General features: G+C 48.3%; 1 protein-coding gene across 2 annotated transcripts in view; it reads left to right on the top strand.

Moving 5' to 3' along the window:
* The window catches only part of KDR (kinase insert domain receptor), a 45467-nt gene extending 41153 nt beyond the window's left edge, over nt 1–4314 (top strand). For both annotated transcript variants that reach the window (XM_040966747.1, XM_040966746.1), the window contains exons 28-30: nt 395–494; nt 996–1081; nt 2723–4314. In XM_040966747.1, coding sequence (XP_040822681.1) covers nt 395–494; nt 996–1081; nt 2723–2945 — 409 coding nt within the window. In that variant the 3' untranslated portion in view covers nt 2946–4314. The remainder of the gene's footprint in view (nt 1–394; nt 495–995; nt 1082–2722) is intronic.
* The last annotated feature ends 13012 nt before the right edge of the window (nt 4315–17326 follow it).

Raw genomic sequence — 17326 nt, 5'->3', positions numbered from 1 at the left:
AGGTCCTTGCTCTGTTTGAGTGTTACCTAGAAGATGTGAGAGCCCCACAGTGTGGCCACAGGCACTCAGGCGGACCAAGCAGAGGGCAGCGACTCCCTTAGCCCGTGTTGCTCTTGTCCTGAGGCCAGTGCTGGACTTCAGAAGTAAGATGCCAAGGATCCGGGCTCATCCAGGCTCCCAAGTCATATTATACTTTTAAATGGAGTCTTACAGGAAATTAAGCCTTCAACGTGTGCTAGCAGAGAGATTGTGTTTTATTTTTCTTTTTTTCCAAGGGATGTTTTGAAGGTTGCTATTAAACTGGTGGTTGCAAGATAATGAACATAGGTATCACTTGTGGTATCTGCAGCCAGTTATGCCCACTGCTCAAATATAAATATTTGTTCTTTTGCAGTCAGTATCTGCAGAATAGTAAGCGAAAGAGCCGGCCTGTGAGTGTAAAAACATTTGAAGATATTCCACTGGAAGAACCAGAAGTAAAAGTAATCCCAGATGTAAGTACATCTTTTAAAAATAGGCTCAGAAATAATACAAATGCTGAAACCCTAGCTACATAAATATTAGCCTTAGCATTTGTGTCTTGGAGCCTCCCGGTAAGGCTGTCCTTGGTGGTATGTGCCACGGGGTCATTATGGAGAGGGAACTTGGGTTTTTCCATGAATAATCTCCCTCAAGTCCAAGGTTCAAAATGAACGGACTTCATGCCCGCTTTTCCTAAAGTGCAGAGGCTGTTGTCGTAAGAGAGGGATGGGCAGACACTCTCAGCTGCTCCATTTATTTTCTCTGCTCCCAGACCAGGGTGGTCTGAATCTGCCTGTAGCACCCACTTGCTTCCTCTCACAGCTTGTGCCATTTCTAGCTGTGGTACCCAACCCCTCCATTGCAGGACATTGGAACACAGTATCTGCTAGCTGAGCTGGAAAGTCAGTTGACCCACACAGCAGTCCAGTGTCCACACTTGAGCCAGCTGAGCCATCTCCTTTTTCCTTTCATAGGACAACCAGACCGACAGTGGCATGGTTCTCGCGTCAGAAGAACTGAAGACTTTGGAAGACAGGAGCAAATTAGTTCCATCTTTCAGGTAAGACTAAGCCAAAAGAAACACATCCTGGCAGGAACTGTTGAAAGGTGTGAGTGCAGTTTTGCCTCTTCGTGTCTTGGTTGGTTGGAGAAGTTAGCTAGCATCCTTAATGAGCAAGAACCGAAACCGAGCAAGCCGTGAAGTGACAAGTCTAAAAAGCAGTCGGAAGGGAACTGGAGGACTTGGCTGATTTTTAGTAGAATTTCTGAGTGCTAGGAAATTTCTGAGCCTATTTACCATGGCTGGTAGTCTAAATGGAATTGGCCAAGCAACAAGGAGAGCGTTGGCTCTGATCCTTACAGATATCAATAGATGAAAATCTTTGTGGACTTGGAAGAATATCCAGACCAGTGCATAAATGAATGATTTTAGAAAGTGTGCTTTGTGAGCAGCCAGTGTCTATTTATTTAAGACATTTAAATATCGCCTGAATTATTAAATACTTAATGGTGGACAAAGTATTATATTTGGTTGTCGGTATAATCTCTTCCATGTGACTCAATGGCAATGTGCAGCTGCTTGGAACAGGTATAATTACTTATAACATAACAAACACATGAAAATCTGTATTAATAAGAATAATAAGATACGGGTGAATAGAAAACATTTTGATCTGCTTGGAATCTGACATTCCTAAAATGGGGTTTTGAGTGAAAGGCATGCAACACCCCCAGACACTCTCACCCCAAAAAGCTCATTAAAATGTGCCATTGTCCAAATTAATCATCTGTAAGACACAAAGTGAGAAATCATGAGAATCAATCATAAGTTTCATATAAAGATTCAAAAAACATTTGTTTGGCACCTACTGTGTACCAGGCACCCTGCCTTGGAGGTCCTTGAATTACTTTTATTAGGGTTGGACTAAAAAAGGCATTCCACTTTCAGTCTTTGGAATAACGTTCAAGATATTTCTCAGCAGAGTTAGCAAACCATTTTCTTTTTTTGGAGTTTTTAACTTGGGGAGTTTGGGTACAACACTGACGAAAGATATGCCCCTGAGAAGGCCTTGAGAAAGCAGCAGGCATCGTGGCTTTGATCTACTTGGTCCACAATGCCAAATTCTGACACGGACACGGTGAGGATGCCAGGCCATGGAACACGTGCCCGGGGTGCCGCTGAGTGACTGGGTCCCCAGGCCTTCCAAGGAATGTGCATCTGATGAGTAAAAAGCAGTTTTGGACCTGTCTGGCTTGCTTGCACACGTCTCAAGGGATGAAAGTTTCAGGTTGCTCGGGGCCTTTGGTCTCACCCTCCGTGTGCCTTGCCATAACTGACCAAGAGCACAAATGGAGGAGGCCTCCTGGTGCCTCTCATTGTAGCTAGACTTGTCCGTCAGCAAGGCACAAAAACTGTTCCACGGTCTGGCATCTTTGCCCTGCTCAGAACAGTCTTTCATCTTGGGCAGGGCTTCAAAGACTTGACCTTGCATGAGGAGACTTATCTTCAGACGCTTTGTTCATGCTAGAACCTGAAAATAGATGTTGTCCCAGAAAACCTGATAGGCTGCTTAGCCAGCGGGGGGAAGGAAAAGGAGGTCTCCAGCCCACGGATCAGGGGGGCTGAGACTTGGGTCTGGGGTGCCATGCCAAAGCACCACCTTCTCTCTGCCAATTCACGGGCTTGCTGTTTCTTCTGCAGTGGGCTGCTACCCAGCAAAAGTCGGGAGTCTGTGGCATCAGAAGGCTCCAACCAGACCAGCGGCTACCAGTCAGGGTACCACTCTGATGACACAGACACCGCAGTGTCCTCTGGCGAGGAGGCAGAACTTTTAAAGCGAGTGGAGGCTGGTGTGCCTGCTGGTGGCTCAGCCTTGGGGCTCCAGCCTGGCTCTGGGACCAGGCTGAGCTCCCCTCCTGTTTAAACGGAGTTACTGCCTGCCCCAGCTCCTGGGACTCACAGGAGAGGCAGGACTCAGCTGACCAGCATTAAGAACAGCCACCTGTGACTACATTTCCCTAAAAATCCACACCAAAAGGACCTCACTCGGACTGCAGGGAGGCGCTTTCTGAGCGGACGCTTGCGACCCAAGAATGTGTTGGCATCTTCTTCCAGTGTCGATTTTCTTCACTTTTGGCTATTTCCAAAGTGATTCTCAGGCGTGCACTTGTGGTCCTCAGATGGAGAAGGGACTGCCTGTCTGGAAGAAGTGGCTGTGAAGCGGGAAGATGAAGCAGCTGCGTCAGTGCTGCCAGTGGTGAAGACAGTGATGAGTGGCAGGACCGGATTCATTTGCGGGGCTGGGTTTGGATGCAGGACTGAAGCCATGCTCAGCTCTGGCATTGGGACCCCTGACTGGAGAGGAGGACGTGTCCTGCCTTGTGAGCCTTGGCAGAACCTGCAGGCGCCTGGCGGAGGTGGCTGTGCGGTCTCTCGGGAGCAGTGCAGGCTTAGTACCAGGATCTGGTCGGAGGACGTGGCGTGCTCTTTGCAGTTGGACCCAAGGAGAGTTCCTGGTTGTATTTCCGACCCCTAATGAGAGTTCCTTCCGGACCTTGATGTGGCTCCTGGCCGAGCCCCAGGAAGGAAGGAAGTGAGACAGGCCTGGCTCCTTGTCTCCCAGGCTGACCCGCCATTCACAGCACCACAGAGAGAAATGACATTCAGCTGATGCTCCCTGTGTCGGCCGAAAGTGTGACTCCACAAACTAACTTCTAGATGCTCTGGATGGGTGGATGCATCCAGGGATGTCTGGGCCTGACAGCGGCAGGTGCAGTGTTGATGGGATGTGCAGGTGGGATGTTGAAGTTTCCGGAAGGCTTTTACCTTCCTGTCCCAACCCCTTGCTCCCATCTGGACCCCCACTTTGGTTCTTTGGAGCCCTGAACACTCCAGTAAACCCAACTTGACTTGTTTGTTCTCTGTTAGCGACTTCTCAGCGTTACTTCATAGCTAAAGCCATAACAACACCTATTGTATTATTTAGGCGTTTAACAAATGTCGCTACTTCTAGGCTTTACCCTTGTTCTTTCTGTCCTTTTTTTTCTTCCCTAAAGGATCTGTTTTTCCATTGGTATCACAGCTTGAGATGCTGGGAACAATGACTCTAGAACATGCTATGGCACACATATTTATAGTCTGTTTATGTAGAGACAAATGTAATATATGAGAACCGTATAATATATATAATGAACTTTGTACTATTCACACTGTAGCAGTATTATGTAGCATAACCGTGTTCATGATGCTTTCAGCAATTTATGTCATTTTATTAAAAAAGTGAAGAGCTTGAAGGACCGTCTCTGTAAGGTTGCATAGCCACACCTGTAACTTTCTTGGCGTCTAAAAAGGAGGAGGGGGATTCAACGGGGTGTGATTGTTTTGGCATTTTTGTCTGTTCTCTTCATCTCATAAAGGGGTTTTTCATGAGATATTTTTCTACTTTGCAAACCAATAAAGGCATTCATAGTTAAAAAAAAAATACAAAGGCATTCTCACCACCCTTTTGAGAACAAAACTTCCGTCTTGAGTTTTAACTGTTCCCTCACTGCACAAATAATTCACACACACACACACACACACACACACACACACACATATGTAAAGCGTAGACCAGGAATACCTGTCTCCATGGTCTCTTAGAACAGTTGTTGGCACAAATCTCCCTGCATTGTTGTAATTTCGTCCTATAAGTCTTTGAAATATTTCTTCAAATACACCTTTTGTTGATTGCTTTGCGATTCTTTATGTTATTGAGGAAGATCTCTCCAATTCTAAATTGTCTTCATTTATTGCATTTTTATTTTTTTACTATCTTTTAAAGATCTATTTATTTTTGTTGGAAAGGTAGATATACCCCGCGGAGAGACAAAAAGAAAGATCTTCCATCTGCTGGTTCACTCGTCAAATGGCTGAAGCTGAGCCAATCCAAAGCCAGGAGCCAGGAACTTCTCCCAGGTCTCCCATGTGGTGCAGGGTCCCAAGGCTTTGGGCTGTTCTCTACTGCTTTCCCAGGCCACATGCAGGGAGCAAGGTCTGGAATGGAGCAGCTGGAATATGAGCTGGTTCCCACATGGGGTGCCACCTGAAGGTTTAGGCAGATGAACTTCCACCCCGCCCCCATCCCCTTATTGCATCTTTCATCATTTTGGGCTTATTCTCACATATGAAGTGTATCTCAAGGCAGCACCATGATCTGAATACGCCCCTTTTCCCGGTGGCTGTGGCCGTGCCTCCTGCATCATTGCCTAAAGCCCACCATCCTGCACAGCTGGGTGGTAAGGAAGAAGCTGGCTGGGCATGTGGCTGCTGTGGTCTGGGGACAGTGCTGGACAGCTCGGGCCATGGGTCAGGGGGCTCCCTCTAGAACTTGTTCAGCCAGGGGTCAGGCTGGTCCTGAAGAGAAGCCCTCGGCGCTCCCTGTTCTCCCAGCCTCCCTCCACCAATGAAGGGAAGAAGAATCCAAGCCCATCTGGATGGATGGGACCTCAGGTCAAATGCAGCAGCTTTTGTTCTGGGAGAAACCTAAGAGGCTCCCGATGCTGGTCCCTCTGGCAGGAGCCTGGAGGCAGCAGGGACTTCACAGTGGGCAGACAAGTATGGTGCTGCATGTGGCAGAATGAGGGGATGGGGTTGCCCTCTGCCTTCCTCCCTCTTCTTTCTCCCCTCTCAGACTTAGCCCTTCTCTCTTGCTTGCCCAGGTTTTGAAGACAGATTTGTGGTCATTCTAAGGGGCTTCCTGTGTGTTCTGATTTTCAAGCTGTTTACAGGCCGGCTTGGGTGTGATTCCAGCAAGGGGGCTCCCCTTTCCCACTCGTTTCCTGAGTTCTTTCTCTCCCATGCTGCCCGTTCCTCCACCCTCACCATCTCCTCGCTCCCATGATGTCTTCAACCGCCTCTGTCATAGCCTTTCTCCTCTGGAGATGGGCATTGTAGGCAGGGTATGTCCACTGCCCACCTGGACTGTTTTCCTAACAACACACAGATTCTGGGCCCCTTCATGCAAGGACAGAAAAACTAAAAGTCCATACGGCATGTCCACGGCCTTGCAGATGCTGATGTAATCCGATTTCCCCATTTTGCTCTGTGTGTCTCTCTATTCCTGACTCAGATACTGAGCTCCAGGTCATGGGATGTGTGCAAAACCAGAATGCCGCATGTCTTGTGGGAATAGCTCTCCATACTGGCATGTCCTTTTGCCAGTGGGCATGTCTGCCTGTTAGAGCAGCCCCAGGAGCCGCTGGTGACATGGGCTAACAGCCGAGGGTGCTGACACCATGCCAGTGACAAAGAGAAGGTGACACATGCCCCTTCCCTGGGCAGGTTAATCCTCCCCCGGCACCACCTGCATCCCATATGGGCACCAGTTTGTGTCTCTGCTGCTCCACTTCTGACCCAGCTTCCTGCTGTGGCCTGGGAAAGCAGAGGAGGACAACCCAAAGCACTGGGACCCTGCATTCACGTGAGAGATCCAGAAGAAGCTTCTGGCTCCTGGCTTTGGATCAGCTAAGCTCCGGCCATTGTGGCCATTTGAGAAATGAACCAGCAGATGGAAACTATTTCTGTCTCTCTCTAACTCTGCTTTTCAAATAAAAATGAATAAATTGTTTAAAAATTGTATTTTCCATCTTTGCATCCCAAAGTATGATAGCTATATAACTTTTCACAATCTTTAACATGATATTAAATTTAATAGTTCATTATACATTTTTATTTTAAAAATAGGAGAATGAAGAGAAAATATATGGCTTATTTTTTTAGTCTTAGTTTAGCTACTGCCATTGGGAGTTTCAAAACGTGTCATCAGTCAGCTCTCCATGTCCAATCTAAACCCTCAGATTTAGTCCACCTCAGTGAAGTATATTTTTAAGCATCTCACCTGTGCTGAGTACTTTTTTCCTGTTGTTACTCCCTAAGCAATCTAATCCAACAGCGATTTCTTAGTATTTATCTATATTAGGAGTCATAAGTCACCTCAAAATGACTCAGTGATTTAAGTGGATGTGTATAGTTCTATGAAAATGCTATACCATTTCAGGAAAGCACCCACAAATTTGGTGGGCATTGCCAGAGGTTCTGGAACATTCTGTTAGAGTTGCCAAAGGATGTGTGACTTTGTGAACCCCAAACTGCTGACAGCCTAGCCCCAGGCACTCCCTTCACTGTAGGAACATGGAGAGAGGAACAGGTGCGCAGCCCAGCAGTCAGATGCCTGCATCCTGCACCGGCTGCCTTGAGCTTCCTGCCAGTGCAGGCCCTGGGAGGCAGCCGTGCTGGCTCAGGGATGCAGTTCCTGCCCCCTTAGCCAGGAGACAGGCTCGGGGCTCCTGACCTCTGCTTCTGGGCCCAGCTGCTGTAGGCGCATGGGGAAATGAGCCAGAGTGTGGGCACGCTCTGTCTGCCTCCCCTGTTTCTCCAATAAAAACTTTATTTTTTTAAAAAAAGAAGCAGGAAACAAAAAGATTGGAGGCTGCTTTAGTTTGGTTCCGTTTGTTCTTTGGGAGTTAGCAGGGGGTAGATGCATTCAGGTGTGTTCTTCAGTTAGAGTCTGGCTCACACAGCCTGACTCGGGGACCAGGAGCAGCCGAGGTAGGGAGCAGCAGGAGTCCTTGCCCCTCGTGCTGCCAGGCGAGCTTGGGTGGGATCCTGGTGCCCTCGCAGGTGGTCTCGTTCAGCCCAAGTGATGGATCCCGACCAAGGGGATGGAAAACATTCCATTCACGGTCCCAGAGAGAACAGTCCTGGGATGAAAATTCAGAGAGGAGGCAGAGAATTCAGGCTGCATGTCAGGTGAGCAGTCTTCTCCACTGCAAAGGCTCAGAGAGAACGCAGCTTACAGCAGAACACGCCCCCCAGAAGTCAAGCTCCCAAGATGCAGCCCTTGATACTGAACTTCAAATGCCAGCATTTTGTCTGTTTAGATTGGGCTGCATGTACCACGTGCTAAGTTTATTTATGTTAACTCATTTAAGTAACAGGGATCCTGCAGGAAGCCAGAGGCAGGCATCCTCCCAGGGACTGGGCATACGGATTTCCTTACCTGCATGGGTGAAGGTTGTCGACAGAAAATTCCAAGGAAGGAGCTCCATTTCTGTCCCCGAGCTTTCCCTCTGTCCCTGTGGCTTCAGCTTAGGCAACGGGGCTCGGTTCTCACCAGGAGCTTGGTGATCCTTGGCTTGGTTGCTCTTGAATAAAGATCTGGGTTCGAGAACCATACAGGGCAGCATAGATTCCCATGGAAGCACCTGACTGACCGTGTCTGAGGACCAGGAAGCCCATGGGAGAAGTCTGATCAGAACCTTGGCTGTCAGGCTGAGGAAAACAGGGTGGCTTCTGTCCGTTTCACTTCATGTTGCCAAATGTGCATTTGATGAGAGAAGCTGGCAGAGCTCTGGGAGACTTTCACACGTGCAGGCTGGGTGGGCATCACTCAAGGACTCCGGGGAACTGTCAGGAGCAGCGCTGTGCTTCCCCCCATGCTCCTGCTCCGTGTCTTACACCTGTCCAGTGTGTGAGCATCCACCATCCAGGAAGGATCAGGTTTGCTAAGACTTAATAGGGAATGCTTCATGGAATGATTTTTATCCCTTTGGGCATTTACAAATACTGCTGGCAGGAGCCACATGGCGTTATGCAAACACATCCCATTTCACAAAGCCAAGCACTGTCCTGTGGGGATCACCTTGAAACCTTGAAGCCACCTGTCCTCAAAGGCAGGAGAAAGGACTTGGCTTTCACTTCCATCAGTGGGGACAGACAGACCACAGGCCATTGCTGGGCCCTACTTGCCTGCCGCGTCCTCCCTGCATAACAGATTCCCTTGAAGATCTGTCATGAAGAAGCAATGAAAGGACCTCTGCTCTCCGGCCCTCGCCTTGCTCATCCGTGAAGTCTAGAATCCTGCCGAGTTTTTGTCTCTGCAGCATTCTGTACGGGAGGGGGAAGATGGTAACATGCCAGAAAGTGCCTCTACATTAATCACAAGATTAGTTTATAATGCTCTCTCAAGAAAACAAGTGCCACACTAATTTTGGATGACATAGATATCAGAGCAACTGTAATGATGATGTAATAGAACTTGTTAACCAGTTATAGATTTCACTTCATAGGGATGGCCATGTGACCAGCTTCGTGGTCATTCAGGCCTGAGCGGCCTCAAGAGTAGAGCTAACACAGCTCATCTACCTACTCCACACCCCGAGCCTGGAAGGCCGTCCTGGGACATGTTGGCTGCATGCCCTGGTGTCAGGTGCCCTTGTTACCATGTGACAAGCGAAGATCAGCCAATGAGGGTTAACAGCTCCACACACAAGGCCACAGGGAGACAAAGCCCTGTCTACTGAAGACCTTGGGCACATGTTCTCATCTGGGATAAGAACCAGGATGATGAATCTGTTCTTTGTGGGAGGCAGTGAGCTGACTCATCCTGGACTAAAGCAAACTGCCACATGAAAGGTACAGGATAAGGTGACCTGGCACCAATAGGTGTCTCCATATGGGTTTGACACGCTACTAGGCAGTGCTTCACCATGAGTGCTCAGAGCTGCAATGAGCACTAAGCTTCCAGAGGAAAAGAAGTGTGTTACTGTGTCGCTGACCAGATGAGGCACACTCTGGAGGGTCCGGGAAAAGCCAGAACCGCAACCGGACCTCTCACTGCCAAAAGCGGCCACGTATAAACCCTTTTCTCCACTGCCCCTTTCCCCACTGGCCTCAGCTTTCCTCTGCCGCTTCTCCAGCCCTCTCTCTACCACCCTTCTTCATTCTTGTCCCCATTTTCTGCTGCATTTCTCTGTTCTTGTCCCTGAACTTAGGTCTTACTGCTTCTATACCACTTTTGTATCCCTCTGCCCGCTTTTGTCCATTCTTGTACACCTTAGCTTTTCCACCTGAAGATCTTAACCCTTCTTCCCCTCTCTGCTGCCCCATTCTTCCCGTTCTGTCTGTCGTCACCTCCAAGTCTTTCTCCTCCTCATCATTGTCTGTTCGTCTGTCTGTCCCCTGTCCTCGTCGTTGCCTAGCTTTTACCGGCTACTTTTATATCATTCTCCACCAATCACTTCTCCCCGTGGGCCCACTTGGCGCTACGTGATAGACCAGTAATTGTAGCAAGGGCATCAGCCTATCCCTGTGACTTCCTGTTTACCTGCTGGAGAGACCAACTCCGCCTCCTGGCCCTGGCCAGCCGCCATCTTGTGATGGCCCCTCTCAGTCCCCGAGCTGCTTCAGCAGCCCGCTCCCCACATTACTGCAGGGCCTTGGGCAACTGACTGTCTCCCTTTGAGCTTCACGATTTTGAGCTGTGTGAGTGTTAGATGAGGTGTGTAAAGCAGGTGGTACAGTGAGAGTCATCAGGTCATTGTTATTATATTCTTAGAAGATTTCTAGTGTTGGTAAAATCAGGTGGGTCTATACTTCGTTCAGTGATGGCTCTTTCTCTCTCTTTTAAAGATTTATTTTTGTTATTTTTTTTTGTTTTTTTTTTAAGATTTATTTTTATTATTTTTTATTGGAAAGGCGGATATACAGAGAGGAGATACAGAGAGGAAGATCTTCCGTCCGATGATTCACTCCCCAAGTGAGCCGCACCGGCCGATACTATGCCCAGCCGAAGCCAGGAGCCTCTTCCGGGTCTCCCACGCGGGTGCAGGTTCCCAAAGCTTTGGGCCGTCCTCGACTGCTTTCCCGGGCCACAGGCAGGGAGCTGGAAGGGAAGCGGGGCTGCCGGGATTAGAACCAGCGCCCATATGGGATCCCGGGCGTGCAAGGCGAGGACTGAACCGCTTGCGCCACCGTGCCGGGCCCTGTTATTTTTTTTTTGAAAGTCAAATATACAGAGAGGAGGAGAGACAGAAAGATCTTTTGACCCAAGTGGCTGCAATGGCCAGAGCTGCGCCAATTTGAAGCTAGGAGCCCAGAACCTCTTCAAGGTTTTCCACATGGATGCAGAGTCCCAAGGCCTTGGGCCATCTTCAGCTGCTTTTCCAGGACACAAGCAAGGAGCTGAATGGGAAATGGGGCTGGGATTAGAACTGGTGTCCACATGGGATCCTGGCATGAACAAGGTGAGGACTTTAGCTGCTGGGCTACTGTGCCAGGTCCCAATGAGAGTTCTCAGTTTTGATTGGCTTGCTTGTCACTTTCCAACCAGGTAAAGGTCTCTAGTGGGACACACTGCTCTCTCTGGTCCATGCAGCCTAAACAACTTGTGAGAGGATCTTCTTAGTCTGAAGAACAAACTGCTAGATGGTGGCTGCAGAGACAGACACACAGAGTGCGAACAGGGCTCAAAGACTCAAAGCAAAGAAATTCCTTTTTCAAAAACTACAGTCTTTGGGGTGAGGCAAGAGGTTTTGCGATAACTTTGAGATGGTTTACTGCATGGCATCTCATGTGAGTGAGGGTTCAAATCCAAGCTGTATCACTTGGAGAAGCAGCAGACAGTGGCCCAAGTGCATGGGCCCTTGTCTTCCACATGGGAGACCTGGGTGGGTTGCAGACTTCTGGCCTTGGCTGGTTCTGGCTGTGCACTGGGCATAGTGGCTGTTTGGGGACTTGATTTTTCAAATAAATAAACCTTGAAAAAAACAAAATTGCGTTTTAACAAATATAATTTTGCAAGAAAAATTAGCCAGTGGTCAACTTATTTAAACTCAGGTTGTCAAATGATCAATTTGTCCAATGATTATTATATTAAATTTATCAATAATCTGAAATCCTGGAGTGTTACTTACAAAGTTTGCAGCAATTTCTACTAAAAGTTTCCTTGCAGTCTACTAAAAAGTAGGCAAGTTTTCCTCTGTCTTCATAGCAGGATCTGATGGGAGCTTCAAGTTTAGGAAAGTTGAAGGCACAGAATTAGTTATCCCATGAGTGTATTTAATTACTTTTGGTTATTAACTCAAATGTATCAGTTTCAGCACAAGATTAAGTTATATATTTTCCATGCATGCAAATCTTTTATGGATGCATCCAAATCAAATCACATATATGAAATACAGCAGCAGTTTTCTTACCAATTGCTAGAAATGCAAATTGAAGGCTTGCATGATAGTTGAGGCCTCAGGGGAAGAGCAGCGGAAGGAAAGACTCGAATGTTACAAATCTGCAATGGCGTTCACCAGAAATCCACAGAGCGTCTCAAAAGTGGCTGGCGCAGCTCCATTGCACTGTAATGCTTTCGCTTGCTTCACTCACCACTTCATCTTTAGCATCTAAAACAGTGCCTGAAAATAGCAGGCACCAATAAACGCTGTAACTATCACTTCGCTGAATGATAGCATGCAAATGACGTCGTACTCTGCTGCTCATGCTGCCTAACACAGACATGGAGGGAGGAAGAGAGGGCCTGTGTGTTGGCTGGAAGTGTGTTCAGAGGCCAGAAAGTCCCCACCCACCTGTACGCTCAGCTGTGCCTGTTGATATCTACACCGTAGTTCAATTAGGTGTTTTTAAAAGGAAAGGAAAGAAAGATTTTCTGACTTCAGATTAAAAGATAGTTGTGGCAGACAGAACAGCTATGGAACACGGCGATAACTCAGTCATTCAGTGACTCTAATTTAACCCTCTCAGCAAGTCGTTCAGCAGCACTTTGACCTTGCTCTGAGCACCAGCAAGAGCAGAGATCTTGGGGCACTTGCCGGGGATGCCTGTCAGGGGACGCTGGATTTCCGTAAGAGGTTGCGTAGGCTTAGGAAGCTGTGAAGGAATGCACTCCGGGAGACCAGAGGGACTCCTGCTGTCTGCAAGCTGCCTAGATCCGCTTGGTTTCTGAAATTCAAGGCGAAGGCAAGGAACAGACTTGGATTAGCGGATAGCAACCAGACACGGGGCACCTCTGGGTGAGCAGCTACCCAAGTGCGTGCCTTCCCTTTGTGCTTTGTGGACACGTGCCTCCCTGAAACACAGTGAGATGGCAGCAGGCATGGCTGTGGGAGAGGAATGAGGTGTTGTCGTGAGTGGAGGGGTTAGAGTGACACGGAGCGAAGCTACCTCCAAGCCATGACTTGGCTGAGCGCATCCGAGACTCCAAGGCTGCGTTCTTTCATTGAGTGGATCCTGAACCCACTGTTTACCCTGCCAATTATTGAGCCTTTCTGTCAGGCTCGGCGAAATGGAGATAACAAGGAGTTGTAAGTGTTGAATAACTCCATAGAGTTATCCAACAGCTCTTCCTATAGCGCCTGACTCCTAAAAATCTTCTCCACAAATGCCTTCCCTGTTAAGCATGAGGAACAGATAACCAGACTGCAGCCTGAAAACATTGAACAAGAGCACTGCTCAGAACTCACCGGGTTCTTTAGAGGGCAGGGAAGTTTTTTGTTTTGTTTTGTTTTCTATTAAAATAGCTGCTTCCACGGATGACGCCCAAATGTACACACAGCACTTCAGCTCTGGCCATGGGCTCCAGACTTATGCTTTGTTCAGGGGTCGGGGCAGGATGGAGACAGGAAGGGGAGCTGACACGCAGTGGCCAGGAGAGGCCGGGCTAAGCCTGACGGGGAAATGACTCCATGAGTCACAGCAGCAAAGCTCCCACAGCCCAGGGTTCCTGGGCTGTCCACACAGGGAAGCATCCAGGAGTTTTCTGCACCCCACTTCTCCACATGCTCCTGGAGGTGTTTAAGATGAGGGCTCTACATGGTGATGGGTGTCTGTAAGACTAAGGCTCTCCCGCCTGTGTGTGTGAGGCCACCTGGCTCCTCCAGAGTTCTCCCTGGCCACCACGGAGAGAAGCCGTGGCATTGGTTTATTTCCTCTGGAGTAGTGGACAGACTTTGCTTGCTCCATTTGAAGCTGAAAACCTGTCCTTTGCTGCCCCAGGCCTCCCACAGCATCCCCTGGACAGAGCCAGGCTTTGCTTTGACCCAGTTAGCACAGCCCACAACTCCAGCGGCTTGCGCACTCCAGCTCCAGGTACGTGAAGGTCAACACAGGAAGCTCTGGCTGCGCTGGGTGGCCATCTCCACACAGTTCCTCTGCTTCTGACAGGTTTATAGTGGACAGAAGACAGGAAGGACCCCCCCCCTTGGCTTTGGCCTCCCAGGCCCCTAGCCCTGGCTGTAGACTGATTAGGGCCCCAGGAGGCTTTCCTGGGGTCACTTGGAAATGGCCCAGGACCTGGAGCATATGGCACTGATAAGGATCTCCCTAGCTGAGATAAAGAGCTGAGTAAGGGACTTAGAGGCAGCCTGGAGTTTGTTTCTATAGAACTGGACAATGTAAAGGGCAGATGCAACGAGCTGTTAAGCCTAACAGGTCAGTGGGCAAGGGGTAAGCCCCACATGGCTCATAAATTGCTGCCAGCCAGCTTTGCCCAGGGTTCCTGCCAAAGGCAGGGATTGGGGTGCTGTTGGCTGGCTGGAATAGCAGCTAGAGGTGGAACAGGAGCAGAGCTTGTGGGCATTCCTGCAACCATTGGGCTCCTACTGATGCCGATGGGGCAGTCCCAGCCACAAATGACCAAAGAAGTCACAATACAGCTCAATGTGGTGGTGGCTAAAGTAGATTTTCTGCTAACTTCAGGGTTTGGCACTGGGACACTAGTTTCCTGGGGGGATTTGGTGAGACCCTTTTGGGGATGTCCAAATGGGCATGACAGTAAGGCTTGTAGGTTTGGGTGTGGCTAACAGATTGTCAGATACTCTTAGGTCTCGTTGCGATTGAATGGCTTCATGCTGTGTGCCTATGCCGACTCTTTGTCATGTCCATGGGTTGATTACAAACAATAATCATGAGTTATCAGATGCTTAGATGTCTCAATTACCTGTTTTTTCCCAGCAGTGCAATGAGCAAGCTACTGCCTATGTCACTGGCTAGCAGATGAGAAGACCAAAGTTTAGATAGGTTGTCATGTTCATGCTAATAGAAGCCCTCAGAATGTATAGGCAGAGCCTGGAGCCGTATGCTCCTCTCTGCCCTTCCGCTCCTGGCCTGATTCTCCCCCACACTTTTGCAATTCACTTGAGGCTTTTCTGTCACTGTCCACCTATTGTTGACCTGGGAACTTGCTAAGATGGGGACAAGGACAGAATGAAAAGCCCTTGGGTTTGTTCAGTTTGATGTGGATGGAGCTTTTGAAGTAAACTGCCAAATATTTGGATGCTGGAGAGAAATGGTTGCCAGTTAACATTGGGAATATTATGCAGAATCTCAAAACAGGCTTTTGTTGTTAGAAAGGCTGTGTTATGAAGGTGGTTAGAGAGGACACAGACACGTGTCAGGCATCTCGCCTGCATTCCCACGAGTTGGCATGTTTCTTTTCTGGTCTCCTCCATAATGAGAAATGCCTTGAATGATTGACCTGGGTCAGACCATTTTGTGCCTCACCCAACCATCTTGGGACCTGGATTTCCTCTCCCCTGCCCCTTAAGATACAGCTCAGACTTCTTTCTCTTATTATCATACCATACCTTCACAAGAATTTTAGATCTGTATCCAATGAGGTTGGGTGTTTCTTAAAAAGGCAACTTTCAGTAAGCCCTAATCATTGTACCTGCTTACCTGTTCTGTGTTGATGAGATAGAAGAACTTCCTGCACTTCTGTGAGCTGCTGCCCTTTTGCTGCAGTGGGGTATCCTTGCTGGATGGTCTGAGCTGCCCACAAGAAACTTCTTGTATGTTTTCCAGTGTGTGGTGTGGTTTTGTGGCCCAAATTGCTAGCATTGGTGCCATGACTCTGATAAACTCTCCCACTGGCCTCCTCTCCCAACTTGGAGATATTTGAACTTCTCTGGGAGCCTGTTGTGTCTAGCCAAATCCCCTTTCCCATCCCTCACTGTGGATTGCCTTTCATCTCACCGAGCACCTTACCCTTCATCCACCAGCAGTCGTTTGATAAGTTTCCCCTCAGAACAAGCCCCAGGTATCTGGGGTGTGAAGGTCTGGCCAAACCCTGATGGGAAATTCCTCTTATGAAGGTTTGGTCTCCTGCTTAATGCCTATGAAAGCGCTGATGTTGGGCACTGAACTCCCATGGACCTCTAGGTCCAGGCCCCCATGCTGAGGTAGTGACAGTTCTCTGCATGGACTGAACTCTCCACCCGGTCAATGGCAACAGGGGATGTCTCTGCTACCCTCATCTGGTTTCCATTCTCTGCCAGATTTCCTTATCATGGTGGCATGAGGTGGGGCACTGCCTTGAGCATGCCTCTAGACACTCCTCTGGGTTGTTCCCCAGAAAATTTATGTCCCTTTTAACTCACTGCTGACTTGAAACTTCAGCAACTCATTCATTTATGCGTTTATGCAGTACAATCTACCCCAATATTCCCTAAATAATTCCTCTGAATGGCCAACAAATGATACCTTGGCTCTCACTATGCTATGGGATCTACTCAGCTTCTGTGCATGCTCAGGGAAACGGAGAGAGCCCCTATGTCCAGGCTTTCTTTTATCTCTATCCAAGCCTGCCCTTTGTTCCACCTGCTCACCAGCCCAACTGTTTCTCACCCTCAAGAATCTATCATCTCCCTTCTGTGTTTCCTTTTTGTCACTCATGTATTGATTACTCAGTGGAGCAATTTTTTTTAATGGTGCTGTAATTTGTTGTTGATGTTGTTGTGACTGTTCTAATTCATACCAGTTGTTGACCTTGTTTCATGGCTTCTCACTTATGGTAATGTATAGTTATGGAGTACTGGGGTCTATCATATACAGACGTGGGGGTATAATGGAATATACATCCCTGCATCCAGACAAAAGATGGAATCCCAATGAAATTGTTGGACATGTGTAGACAATGGGATGCTGGACTGTCTGATATTGTCTGTACCAACAATGTCGGGGTACACTTAAATAAGAGACTGATAGAATTATGATTCCTAATGAAGTACTACACTATTGTAACAGAATGGGAAAAATCTGATGGGGGAGAGAGTTTGGGGTGGAATCCCAGCCTACACAAAATTGTGCCACACAATTCAAAATTCAAAATAAAAATATATTTTAAAAAAAATCTATCATCTCCAAAATCAGATCCTAAATGTACTCCCAGGCTCTCATCCCCACCCTATACCTCCAACTCTGACTTAGACTCTGCCAATGAACCCACTCCCTATGGCTCACCTGAGCTGCCGTCTGTACTCCTGTCTGTCTTACCCAACTTTAGCCCTTCCTCCTCACACTCCCAAATTGCCTAACTCACCCCTGTGTTTTCTGTATGAGAGGTAGTGGATGCAGAGGGCTTTGTCTGGGTCCATATCCCTTTTTCCTTTGGGGATATCTGCCAAGTTCAGTAGACCCTGTTTGAGCCTGGTGCATCACTCTAACCTCAGGCTATGACCTGGAGGGGATGACAGAATTGTG

The sequence above is a fragment of the Ochotona curzoniae genome, unplaced genomic scaffold (assembly GCF_017591425.1).
Source record: "Ochotona curzoniae isolate NIBS_2020 unplaced genomic scaffold, NIBS_Ocur_1.0 scaffold_4506, whole genome shotgun sequence".
NCBI classification, from domain to species: domain Eukaryota; kingdom Metazoa; phylum Chordata; class Mammalia; order Lagomorpha; family Ochotonidae; genus Ochotona; species Ochotona curzoniae.
This window is presented reverse-complemented; position numbering and strand designations above follow the sequence as displayed.